This window comes from Oryctolagus cuniculus, chromosome 8 (genome assembly GCF_964237555.1).
Source record: "Oryctolagus cuniculus chromosome 8, mOryCun1.1, whole genome shotgun sequence".
In the NCBI taxonomy this organism is placed as follows: domain Eukaryota; kingdom Metazoa; phylum Chordata; class Mammalia; order Lagomorpha; family Leporidae; genus Oryctolagus; species Oryctolagus cuniculus.
The window spans coordinates 78,484,423-78,498,278 of NC_091439.1; the positions used below are offsets into that span (position 1 = coordinate 78,484,423).

General features: G+C 40.9%; 1 protein-coding gene across 13 annotated transcripts in view; it reads right to left on the bottom strand.

Annotated features, from left to right (window-relative positions):
• HELQ (helicase, POLQ like) overlaps positions 1–13,856 on the bottom strand; it is a 60,571-nt gene that overhangs the window by 18,706 nt on the left and 28,009 nt on the right. For 9 of the 13 annotated variants that reach the window (XR_011378355.1, XR_518667.4, XM_002717036.5 and 6 more), the window contains 3 exons: positions 6,690–6,912; positions 4,243–4,400; positions 2,141–2,239 (listed from right to left, as the gene is read on the bottom strand). Coding sequence is in view for 8 of the 13 variants with exons in the window: in XM_002717036.5 (XP_002717082.1) it covers positions 2,141–2,239; positions 4,243–4,400; positions 6,690–6,912 (480 nt within the window). In the remaining 5 variants the exon portion in view is untranslated. Of the gene's footprint in view, positions 1–2,140; positions 2,240–4,242; positions 4,401–6,453; positions 6,581–6,689; positions 6,913–13,856 lie in introns of those variants that run through there. The other 4 variants (XR_011378352.1, XR_011378353.1, XM_070047884.1 and 1 more) reach the window with 4 other exon arrangements.

Genomic DNA, 13,856 nt, shown 5'->3' on the forward strand with positions numbered 1-13,856 from the left:
TTACTGTTAATTCTCATAGCACACACATTAAGGACAGAGGTGCTACATGGGGAGCAAGTGCACAGTGACTCCCATTGTTGATTTAACAATTGACACTCTTATTTATGACTTCAGTAATCACCCAAGGCTCTTGTCATGAGCTGCCAAGGCTATGGAAGCCTCTTGAGTTCACAAACTCTGACCTTATTTAGACAAGGCCATTATCAAAGTGGAAGTTCTCTCCTCCCTTCAGAGAAAGGTACCTCCTTCTTTGATGGTCCCTTCTCTCCGCCGGGGTCTCACTCACAGAGATCTTTCATTTAGGTCATTTTTTGCCACAGTGTCTTCGCTTTCTATGCCTGAGACTCTCATGGGCTCTTCAGCCAGATCTGAGTGCCTTAAGGACTGATTCTGAGGCCAGAGTGCTGTTTAGGGCATTTGCCATTCTATGAGTCTGCTGTGTGGCCTGCTTCCCATGCTGGATTTTTCTCTCCTTTTTAATTCTATCAATTGTTATTAGCAGACACTGGTCTTATTTATGTGATCCCTTTGACACTTAATCCTATCTTTATGATCAGTTATGAACTTAAACTGATGACTTTAACTAGTAAGATGGCATGGGTACCTGCCAACTTAATGGGATTTGGAGTCCCATGGCAAGTTTTTAGCTTTACCCTTAGGGTTAAGTCTGAGGGAGCATGAAAATGTACTATTCTCATAAGATATTTCTTATGTATGTTTTTTGGTGAACAGTTCCAAATTAATATGATTTGGTTTCATTTTACAATTATCTTATTTTTTTTTTTTTAATTGCAGAACAACAGAGAGAGAAACAGACTGACAGAGGAGATCTTACATCTGCTGGTTCACTCCTCAAATGAACACAATGGCATAGGTTGGGCCAGGCTCAGACCAGAAGCCTGGGACTCCATCTAGGATTCTCACATGGTGACAGGGGCCCAATATGACCTGCTGTATTCCCAGGTAAATGAGCAGGGAGCTGGTTCAGAAACAGAGCAGCCAGGACTTGAACTGGCACTCCAATATAGAATGCCAGCATTGCAAGTGGTAGCTTAATCCACTGTGCCACAACATCAGCCCCTCATTTACATTTTAGAGCTTGATATAAAAGATTTGTTTTAAAATATATTTTTATTCAAAATTTTGAAAGCCTAAGTGACACAGCCTTTTTTTTTTTTTTAAAGGTTTTCCTTCCATTGGTCCATCCCCCTAAATGGCCACTACGGTCCAAGCTATGCTGATCCGAAGCCAGGAGCCAGGTGCCTCCTCCTGGTCTCCCACACAGATGCAGGGGCCCAAGCACTTGGGCCACCATCCACTGCCCTCCCATGCCACAGCAGAGAGCTGGACTGGAAGAGGAGCAGCCGGGACTAGAACCCAGCGCCCATATGGGATGCCAGCGCTGCAGGAGGAGGATCAACCAAGTGAGCCACAGCGCCAGCCCCAACACAGCCATTTTTGAAGTAAAAGATAATATCTAAAAAGTGTAGTAATGTGAATGCTTAGGTACTATATATTTTTAGTTTTATGATATAGCAATGCATGGGTCAGCTTTACCCTTCAATTCAAATGCAAGAAAATGTCATCTTCCAGTTCTCAAAATGAAATCAGTATTGCCTGTATATTGTAAATTTAAAAGAAATAGTAGCCAAGATAATTATTTTCAATGAGTCCTGGATTGTCAAGGAAAATTAAAAATGACAAAAGTTATATAATAAAAGGGAAAATTAACTTGGAGAATCTGAAGGTTTGGTTACTAAAGAATTGTTTCCACTTCTTTCAAAGTTAGTGCATGCAATAGACATTTGCTTCATGCCCACTGAGTGAATGTTGAAACGCCAACATAAGCTATCACCCAAAAGAATATTAGTTTACCCACTTCTGCCTTCTGAAATGCTTTATATATGGTAAGTACTAGACTGGAAGATCTCTGAAGACAACAAACAACAACCAATACCCAACAACAAAAAATCATACACTTCTGTTGCTTAGAAGTATTTTAAATTGAAAAATATAAATGATATTGATTTAAAGAAAAAATTGTGGAAATGAGATGAAATCAATAAAGGAAATCATATAATGGTACTGAGTTTGTTGAATGAACTTAGTTCATTATTTAGGAATAAAAATGTTACAATACCTTTCTGATGGCTTGACCTGATGCCTTCTTCCCAATAAAGCTTTCAGAGACTCCAAGACGAGAAGCTACGCTTTGTTCTGCGGGACTGAGTTGGCTAAACTACATAGTAAATACATGGAAAAATCAAATTGTAACTTTTAAAAATCTGTTCTTTGAAAGAAATCTAGTATGATATCACCTTGTTATAATTGAGAGGGACATGAAAATGACATAAATGTGTTTATAATACTGCAAGTTTTGAAAAGGTATTATTACAATCTATATATTTTTTTTTTGACAGGCAGAGTTAGACAGTGAGAGAGACAGAGAGAAAGGTCTTCCTTCCATTGGTTCAACCCCCCAAATGGCTGCTATGGCCGGCATGCTGTGGCCGCCGCACCGCGCTGATCCAAAGCCAGGAGCCAGGTGCTTCCTCCTGGTCTCCCACGCGGGTGCAGGGCCCAAGCACTTGGGCCATCTTCCACTGCCTTCCCAGGCCACAGCAGAGAGCTGGACTGGAAGGAGAGCAACCGGGACAGAATCCGGTGCCCCAACCGGGACTAATTACTTAGAGATGGTCACTATGTGATTATGTTTAATACTGGAGGTGGCTGGGGGAAGGAAAAGTGGAAAAAACTTTGAAACTAGCCACATTATAAACTATTACTTAAGAACTTATTATAATGACTTCGTTGCAGGAAGTCAATTTCCTGTGATTAATGCTATATGCTGGGGTGAGTGTTTAGGTGAGTGCTTAAGATACCTATGTCTCATGTCAGAGTGCCTGGGACTGAGTCCAAGCTCTGGTTCTGGGTCCAGCTTACTGCTTATGCAGACCCTGGGATGCAGTGATGATGGCTCATGTCATTGAGTTCCTGCCATCCACATAGGAGACTTGGATTATGTTCCTAGGTCCTGGCATTGGTCTGGCCCAGCCCTGGCTATTGTGGACATTTAGGGAGTAAACCCATGGATGGGAGCACTCTCTGTATCTCTCTATCCTATCTTCTTTTTTCTGTCTCTATCTCTTTGACTCTCAAATTTTTTAAAGCTGTATACTATTTCTGCTTAATATATGTTCACACAGCTAGCCTGTTCACAGTACAATCATAATAGTTTGACATCTACCACGGGGTTTTGCAACACGTAGGGCCAGTTCCAACATGCTGCTGGTAATAAAATCAATATTCATTTGTAGGTATTAACATCATTGGGCTTGGCATATCATCATAGTTGGCTCTGATAGAGCTCTCATATAATTAAACTCTCAATCATCAGCAATGGCTTTCACTTTTTCCTAAACACTGTAGGCATTACAAAACACAGTGGTCACCAAATCATAACAGCAACCGTGTTTGGGAGAATGGGACTACAGGATCCTTTTTTTTTTTTTCCACCTTTATTTTTGTGATAATGAATATGCTTATATTTAACAGGGAAGTGATATTTAAACAAACCCAAAATACTGTTGCCAATGATTGGATAAAGAAAATGGGATACACACACACACACACACACACACGTGCACACGCACAGGAAAACTACTCAGCCATAAAAAAGGATGAAATCCTGTCTTTTGCAACAAAATGGATGCAACTGGTGATTATTAGGCTTAGTAAAATAAGCCAATCCAAAAAAGAGAAATGTGTTTTTTCTGATTTGTGGTAGTTAATATATACAGTTTAAAAAAAAGTAAGGTATTTGAGTGAAATTGACATCTTGAAATTGAATTATTGTTTATAGCCTTTGTTTATGCTCCTGAGGAAAAGTGGTCTACTTTCTACCTATTCAATTTTTTATTTAGTAGAGGATAAAGCTTATGATTATCAAGTAACTTGCAAGTATGCTATTCCAAAAATTTAGAAAAATAAAAAAGGAAGGAAGAGGGAGGGTGGGAGGGAAGGAGGGAGGAGGGTGGTAAGTATCATTATGTTCTTAAAACTATATATATGAAATACATGAAATTTGTAATCTTTATATAAATACATTTCTTTAAAAAACACTAAAAGACAAATGTCTGATTTCAAAAAAATTTCAACACAGAAAAAAGTGAATAATCATTTCACAAAAATCATACCATCACTAATAAACTAAGTAGCCTCAATCGAGAAGTCTGTTCTCACCTGCCTGAAGTATACCATCCAGTCTGGGTCATACTGGGGAACCAGGTCATAGGGAGTTGTTAGGTAGATGAGATGGAGAAAGCTTTCCAGCACAAGGCCTTCAAGACCTTTCTTCAAGTCTCTGTAGAGAATGTCACAATAAGCTAAATCTATAGTTCCTAAAAGAAAGACACAAAGATATCATCCATCATCATCTAATTACTAGAGGAGGAAAGAGATTATTTTAAGTAAAGTCTCATTTAGAAGTTACCCAAGGGGCTGGTGTTGTGGCACAGAGAGTTAAGCCACAGTCCAATATGTAGTATCCTATATGAGCACCAGTTCAAGTCCCAGCTGCTGCACTTCTGATCCAGCTCCCTGCTAACGGCCTGGGAAAGCAGTAGAAGGTGGCCCAAGTCCCTAGGGCCCTGCCATCCATGTGGAAGATTTGGATGATGTTCCTGGCACCTGGCTTTGACCTGGCCCAGACCTGGCTGTTGAATTCATACCAGGAGTAAACCAGAATATGGAAGCTCTCTCTCTCTGTTTGTCTCTCTCTCACTGTAATTCTGCCTCTCAAATAAAAAGATAAAGAAATCTTCTAAAAATAAAGATGATGCTGGTGTTGTGGTACAGTGGGTAAACCGCTGCCTGTGACAACAACAGCATCCCACACAGACACTTGTTCGTGTCTTGGCTGCTCCACTTCCAGTCCAGTTCCCTCTAGTGAGAAAACCTGCAGAAAATATCTCAAGTGTTTGAAACCTTGCCTCCCACATGGGAGACTCAGATGAAACTCCTGGATCCTGGCTTCAGCCTGGCTAAACCTTTGCTCTTGCAGTCACCTGGAGAGTGAAACAATGGATGGAAGATCTCTGTCTCTCCCTCTCTCTTGGTAATTTTGACTTTCAAATAAATAAATATTTAAAAAATAAAATAAAGAAGTTATCCAAATGCAGCAAGAAGTTTTCAAAATCTTCTATTATGCAATCTCCTATATAACTAGGAGACCATTCTGCTGTTATGAGGGCACTTTTCCATGAAAAAATTGGAATTGAAAGATAAATTTGTAATTTTTTGAACTCCATCTATAGTTTTTCCAACAATACACATTTCCACAAACTATTTGCAAACCCCTTATATGCATCAATATTTAATGAGGATTCACCTTCTGATCTAACTATGCTTTGGAAGCTAACCCAGAGAAACATTTCTATATGTATCTAAAAATATACAAATGGAGATGTTCATATAGCCTTGTTTATAACAGAAAAATCAGAAACAATGCAAATGGCCATCAATAGGGTAATTGTTAAATACATTATATTACATCCCTACCATTGGGGAGAAAAAGATTTTCATGATATTTTATAAATGAGAAAAACAAGTTGCAAAAACTATTGATACCATGGTCTCCTTAAAAAATAAACTATGTGCATATGTAACAACACACACACATAAACACACATTCATATGCATAAAGATATTTGGAAGGATATATATAAAAATTATATATTATACAAATTATATATAGATAGATAGATAGATAGATACACACACACATATATAAATTGTTAACCTTGGTAGCCCCTGAGAGGATGGAAATGGAACAAGAGTATGTGACTTCCCTTAACATGGTCCTGAGTTCTTAGGATTTTTTTTAGCAACAGATGTGTATTGTTTTTTATTGAGTAATGAAAATGTAACTGTCTGAGATATTATACTAAGCAAAAAGCTAACCTCCACAAATGACAGGAATGACTATTTTAAAAAACACCCTGTGTCTATGCATGTATTACGCATTGAAGTGAAATGCACAGAAAAGGTCTGAAAAGACAGACATCCAATTGCTATTCTTGGTATAACTTCAATATCTGTGTGGCTGCTGGGGAAGAGGCATGTAAACAAGGGATGGACATAGTTTTCTCTGTATACTTACGCAATATTATAATTATAATACAGAACACTTTTCAAGGTTTCAAAGTTGAATTGCTTTATCAGTTTGTAAGATTAAAGTTATTGATTTGAAATTACAAATCTAATTTAAAGAAAGTGAATAATTTAACTTCTACTATTTCTAATGCATTTCCTCAGCTTAATAATGAGATTTAGGTAAACATCCACCGCCCCTTTTTTTTGGTAAGGATTTTATTTATTTATTTGAGAAGTAGAGCTACAGACATTGCAAGGGAGAGACAGAGAGAAAGGTCTTCCATCTATTGGTTCACTCACCACATGGCCACAACAGCAGAAGCGGGGCCGATCCAAAGGCAGGAGCTTCTTCTGGGTCTCCTACATGGTCGCAGGGGCCCAAGCACTTGGGCCATCTCCTGCTGCTTTCCCAGGCCACAGCAGAGAGCTGGATCAGAAGAAGAGCAGCTGGGACTAGCACTGGCATCCATATGGGATGCCGGCACTGCAAGCAAAGCACTAACCTAATACACCACAGCGCCAGCCCCTAAACTCACCCTTAAAAGAAGCTCGTCCCAGTTTCGTAATGTGAAAATCACATCGGCACTCTTCATCAGAGTTATTAACAGTGTCTTTCTGTAGCAGTCCTTTCTCTGTCAGGTGTCTCAGTGACTCGACAGTTACTTCCCAGAGACTCTTTTCTTTCAATAAAATCTTTTGTTGAACACCAAAAAATGTACCATTCATAAAGTGATGAATGTCACCAAGATTTGTTGCAATCTGAAACAGTTAAGGAACTATTGGCGCACTTTCCTTAATTGAAGGCATCACTCTGCATATTAATCAAGATAACTCATTTCCAGAAGTTATTTAAACAAGAAATTAGTGTAAAATCTACATGGTTGTATACCTATATCAAGAGAATTCTATAGTAGCATTTTTAAAATTAAGAAAAGAAAAACCAATTTAAGGGAGGAGACAGTTGCCATACTCATGCTTTTCATGGGAACATGTACATACTTTTCAATCAAAAACCTCTGAGTTTTAAAATAATTTTTTTCTGACAGGCAGAGTTAGACAGTAAGAGAGAGAGACAGAGAGAAAGGTCTTCCTTCCGTTGGTTCACCCCCACAAATGGCCGCTACAGCTGGCATGCTGTGGCCAGCACGCTGCACCAATCCAAAGCCAGAAGCCAGGCACTTCCTCCTGGTCTCCCATGCGGGTGCAGGGCCCAAGTACCTGGGCCATCTTCCACTGCCTTCCCGGGCCACAGCAGAGAGCTGGACTGGAAGAGGAGCAACCGGGACAGAATCTGGCGCCCCAACCAGGACTAGAACCCAGGGTGCCAGTGCCACAGGCGGAGGATTACCCAAGTGAGCCGCAGTGCCAGCCTTTAAAATAATTTTTCACACTATCTCCAGAGCTGTGCTCTGTTCATTGCTCAACCAGTTTTCATGAATTCCCAGGAATCCTCTCTTTACCCCTTTCTACTCACTTGTGAAGGCATCTTTTTAGCTCCAAATATTGCAATGAAAATAAAAAAAGAACATGGAAAACACAACTGAAAGACTCCAAACAGGATCAGGCAATATTTTGCTTGAAATGTCATATAAAAATGAATAGCCATTTTCTATCTCTTTTTGTTTCTTTTTTTTCCTTCTCCTTTTCCTGTTCTTTCACTGCCTTGTCCTCTGCTCCCCTCCCTCCATTCATTATTTACAACTGACAGTGGCAATCATAAGTAGCACTCTCCATCTTGTGTTCAGATGTACAATTGATTCTGAATTATAAAATCTTTTATTAGCCAATTGCAATGAAGTCACGCTATACTAAAACATAGTCAATCAATAAATATATTTCTGTCATAATTCTAACGATGTTTCAATAGAAAGTATTTATTTCATATTAAGCCAGTATAAGGGCTAACAAAAAATATTTAGAGGTATAGATATTTGCAATTGCTTCTCCCTTTCAATAAAAATGATTCTCAATACAGCAATCAATTAAGCTAAACGTGTACTTTTAAGCTATCCAAGTACTCATTCTCAGTTAGCAGGTTATTAATGTACTCAGTTTCTATATTTTCCCTACCTGATTATAGTAGGGGCCAGATTTGGGGGAGAGGGCTTTATTTGATCTCTCTACCTAACATCATGTTATCTTCTGTATCTTCCTCATTGAAAAACTTCTGACACAGTCATTTAAATCCACCAGGCCAGCCTGTCTCTGGCCTCAGCAGCTTCTCAAAGTGGAGTTCTCCACTGATGTCCCAAACTGCAAGTGCATCCAAGCCCAACTTCAAAGTCACTTCCACTAATTCAAGTATTTGCTCACTGCTAACCACATGCCAAGCACTGCAGAAGGCACTGGGATTCAGAGATCAATGAAAGCAAAAATGGACTCTGCTTCCACAGGGCTTACATTCCAGGAAAGGAACATTAGCCATTAGTAACATATCAACAACAATCACTGACTGGCACTGCAAAGGGCAGGGAATGTGGTTCTACATAGCACCTAACAACAGGATGGACTCAGAGGCATAGGGGAAGCTTCCATGAGGAAGCAAATGGTTAAACTAAAACTGAAGGTTTAGTAAGGGTTAGCTAGACCAAGAGTGTGCTGAGAGTGAAGCTGGAGAGGAAAGATGGGGATGTTCCAGGTTTAAGGAGCACTGGGATATGGTGTCTGAGAAGTGAAAACAGTGTGGAGTAAGAGTGTAAGAGGGCTGGAGAAGGAGGAAGCTGGATAAAAAGGCACAGGCCTCCCCTCCCACAGCTAGCCATGAGAAGGAATTTGGGCTTAATCCTAGGAGCAATGGGAAACCACCGACAAAGTTTAAGTAGAAGAGAGTAATGTAGCCAGAGTCACATTTTGAGAACATCATTCTTTGTGAAGAATTATTCACAGGGCATGTGGGTAGGCAGGGCAAAGTGGCTGCAGAGACCATTAGGAGATTATGATCAAGTTCCAAGCAGGCCACACAACCCACTTCTCTTTCCCTCCACTCTTCATCTGTAAAATAGGAATTACATTCCTTAATTCAAAGGGGTACAAGGACAGATGAAAAAACATGCGGAACATGGATTGTGAAAAAGAAACAATAATTGGAGGTTCCCTGGATTGTCTGGCCCAACAACTGTCACATTCTCTTATTAATTCCAAAGTTTCCTTTCCTTCTGTCAAAGTGTGGATCCAGTGCTTCCAGGGAAGTTCACCTCTGCCCTCCTGCCCCTCACAGTGCCCAAGTCATGGATCTTGCCTTCTTCCCTCTCACCTGTGTCCCACCTGGCTGTGCCTACTCATAAGACTCGACATCTGCTCCCACTCCAAGGGTTGGAATAACTCTGGCTATTGATCCTGTCTAGAATGTCGGCCTCCTTCCACAACTCTAGTGCTGTTATGAACCCCACCCCACAATGCAGGAGGAGCCCTGGTGGCCTGACTTCCTCAGGACTGGAACCGGCAGCTTGAGTTCTGTCCCCTCTGGGCAGGCTTGGATGACAACTCCCTTCCTGTTCATCTCAACTGACTGCTGCCTGGACTTCTTGCTGCTGTGGAGCAGCAGGTTAATGCCGTGGCCTGAAGCGCCGGCATCCCATATGGGCGCTAGTTTGAGACCTGGCTGCTCCACTTCCAATCCAGCTTTCTGTTATGGCCTGGGAAAGCAGTAGAAGATGGCCCAAGTCCTGCACCCACGTGGGAGACCTGGAAGACGCTCCTGGCTCCTGGCTTCGGATCAGCACAGCTCCAGCCATTGTGGCCAATTGAGGAGTGAACCATTGGATGGAAGACCTCTCTCTCTGTCTCTGCCTCTTCTCTCTGTGTGTAACTCTTTCAAATAAATAAATAAAATCTTTAAAATAAAAAACAGAATTTGAATAAAACCATGCAGTTGAAACTGTTCTCCATGGCCAGACTGATAAAATCCTGCTTTTGTGGCCAAACTAGTTTCCCCTGTCTGCCAATTAACTCTGAGTGCTCTGGTCTCAAGTGAAGTCCCACTTCCTTCCTAATTCCATTGCCTTTCTGCTGGGTTCCTAACTTATGACATGTATATTTGTTAGATAAAAGTATTATGAATATATTCCCCCATCTGTGGATGGCTTTTTCTTCTTTTTTTTTTTTTTAAAGATTTATTTATTTGAGAGACAAAGTTACAGACAGTGAGAGGAAGAGACAGAGAGAAAGATTTTGCTTCCGTTGGTTCACTCTCCAAATGGCTGCAACGGCAGGAGCCGATCCGAAGCCAGGAGCCAGGAGCTTCTTCCTGGTCTCCCATGCGGGTGCAGGGGCCCAAGGATTTGGGCCATCTTCCACTGCCCTCCCGGGCCACAGCAGAGAGCTGCATTGGAGGAGGAGCAGCCGGGACTAGAACTGGCGCCCATATGGGATGCCGAGGCCACAGGCGGTGGATTAACCTACTGCGCCATGGCGCTGGCCCAAAGGAGGCTTTTTTTAAAAGATCTATTTATTTACTGATTTATTTAAAATGCATAATGAGAGGGAGAGGGAGAGGGAGAGGGAGGGGGAGAGAGAAGGGGAGGGAGAGAGAAAGAAATGGAGAGAGAAAAAGAGGGACAGGAGAGGGAGAGGAGAGAGAGGTTTTCATCTGCTGATTTACTTCCAAAATGGCCAGGACTGGGCCAGGTTGAAGCCAAGAGCCAAGAACTCCAATTGGGTCTCCCACATGGGTGGCAGGGGCCCAGGTACTTGAGCCATCATCTGATGCCTTCTTAGGCACATTAGCAGGAAGCGGGATCAGAAGCTGAACAGCTGAGACTAGAAGCAGTGCTCTGATATGGGATGCTGGCATTGCAAGTAGTACCTTAACTCACAATAACACAATGCCAACCTTTAAAGAGAAGTTTTAATTTTAATGAAGTCTATCTGATTTTTCCTTCATGGTTTAGGTTTTTAGTTTTCCTACTGAAAAAATTTTTGCCTAACCAAAAGTGAAAAAGAATTTCTCCTGGGGCAGGAATTTGGTGTAGCAGTTAATATGATGCTTTGGATGTGCAGATTCTTAGCCAGAGAGCTTGGGTTTGACTCTAGCTCCACTTCACATTTCAGCTTCTTACTAATGTACAACCAAGGAGTCAGCAAGTGATGGCTCAAGCACTTGAATCCCTGCCACCATGCGGGTGAACCAGATTGAGAGTCAGGCTTCTGGCTCTGGCTTGGCCCAGCCCCAGCTGTTGTAAGCATTTTCAGACTGATAATGGGTGGAAGATTCTGTCTGCCTTTCAAATTAATAAAAACAAATAGCTAATATTTTTTTTTAAAGTCTCCTATGTTTTGACTTAGAAATTTCATCTTGGGGGCTGGCACTGTGGCGTAAAGCCACTGCCTACAGTCCTGGCATCCTATATAGGCATTGGTTTGAGTCCCAGCTATTCTGTTTCTGATCCAGCTCTCTGGTAATGTGCCTGGGAAAGCAGCAGGAGACAGCCCAAGTGCTTGTGCCCCTGCACCCATGTGGGAGACCTGAAGAAGCTCCTGGCTCCTGGGTTTGCATCAGTGCAGTTCCAGCTGTTGCAACCATTTGGGGAGTTAACCAGTGGATGGAAGACATCTCTCTCTCTCTGCCTCTGCCTTTTCGTAAATCTGCCTTTCAAATAAAATAAATAAATATCTTTTTTAAAAAAAGGAAATTTTGTCTTGGATTCTTTAAAAAGTTTAGGTCTCTGATCCATTTTATTATTATTATTTTTTGTGCACTGTATGAATAGAGGTTAATTATTTTTATTCAGCGTATGGCTATCCAGTTGTTCCAGTACTATTTGTTGAAAAGATTATCCTTTCTCTATTGAAATACTTTGGCAACTTTATTGAAGATCGACTGACCACATACATGTGTGTCTATTTCTGGACTACGATCTATTGGTCTACACAGTTATCCTTGTACCAATGCCACATTGTCTAGATTACAGAAGCTTTACAGTAAATCTGAAAATCAAGGGGTATGAATCCTCTTTGTTATTCTTTTAGAAAATGTCTATACCTTTTGCTTTGTACTGATTTGCAGATTTATGTAGGAAGAAGTGACATCTTTCAAAACTGAATGTTCCAATTCATGAACATGGTATCTCTATCTATTTAGATGTTCTTTAATTTCTCTCAGCAGTGTTTTATTTCCTTTTTTTTTTTTTTTTTTTCCTGACAGATAGAGTTAGACAGTGAGAGAGAGACAGAAAGGTCTTCCTTCCACTGGTTCACCCCTCAAATGGCTGCTACGGCCGGTGCTGTGCTGATCCAAAGCCAGGAGCCAGGTGCTTCCTCCTGGTCTCCCACGCGGGTGCAGGCGCCCAAGAGGAGCAACTGGGACTAGAACCCGGTGCCCATATGGGATGCCGGTGCCGCAGGCAGAGGATTAACCTAGTGAGCCACAGTGCCAGGCCCTCTCAACAGTGTTTTATCATTTTTCAGTGTGTAGGTTTGACACATATTATGTTGAATTTATCCTTAAATATTTTCTGTATTTTTGTACATTGTCAATGGAATTATTCTTCCAATTGCTTGTAGTGAGCATATAAAAATATATGATTGAGATTTATATGTAGCCGTGTATCCTTTGACCCTGCTATCTACAATCTAGTAGTTTCAGAACATCTTTTTGAATTTTTCTTGAACCTTGCATCATCAGTTAGTAAGATAGCTTTACTTCCTGTTTTTTAATCTACATGCCTTCCTTTTTCTTCTTCCTTTATTGTACTGGTTATGGCCTGTGATAACATGTTGAATAGGCTGGTGAGAATGGATATCCTTTCTTTTCCTGATCTTAGGGGGAAAATATTTCGTCTTTCATCATTAATTATGATGGTACTTGTAAATTTTTAATAAATACCTTTTATCAGGTAAAAGAATTTCTGTTTGACTCCTTATTTGCTGAATTTTTATGACATATGGTTAAATTCTGTCAATATGGAGAACTGTGCTGACTGAATTTTGAATGGTCAACTGACTTTTCATTACAGGAATAAACCTTAATTGTTCATGGTACCTTGTTCTTATGTTGATGAATTATTAATTAAACAATTTTTTAAACCGACTTGAGAGGCAGAAGGGTAGGGGTGGGAGTGGAGAGAGAGTGCTCCCATCCATCATTTCACTCCCTAAATGTCCCCAGTAGCTGGGGCTGGGCCAGGGATAAAGCCAGGAGCCAGGAACTCAGTCCAGGTCTTCCATATGGATGGTATTGACTCAATCACTTGAGCCAATACAAGGGTATTTCATCTGTTATCCTAACTGCTAGGCCAAGTGCTTACCCTTGGATTACTAAAATTTTGGAAGCTTTTTTTTTTAATTAAAAATTATTTATTTTCACTTTATATGCAAGGCAGAGAGAGGCAGAGATCTTCCATCCACTGGTTTATTGCCAAATACCACAACAGCCAGGCTGGGCCAAGCTGGAGCAAGGAGGCTGGAACTCATTCTGAGTTTTTCATGTGTGTGGCAGGGACCCAAGTACTTGAGCCATCCTCTGCTGCCTCCCAAGGTGTGTACCAGCAGGAAGCCGGGTTGGAAGTGGAAGAGCAAGGACTTGAACCAATATGGGATAAAGGCATCCCAAGTGGCATCCTCCTTACCTGCTGTGCCAAACCTGTATCCCAATAGAGTTTTTATATCGATGTTCACCAATACCTTAGATTATTCAAGGATCTAGATACTCAAGTATCATCTCTATCTTTTAATGTCTCTAGGATGTTTACTGATGACCCTTTCAT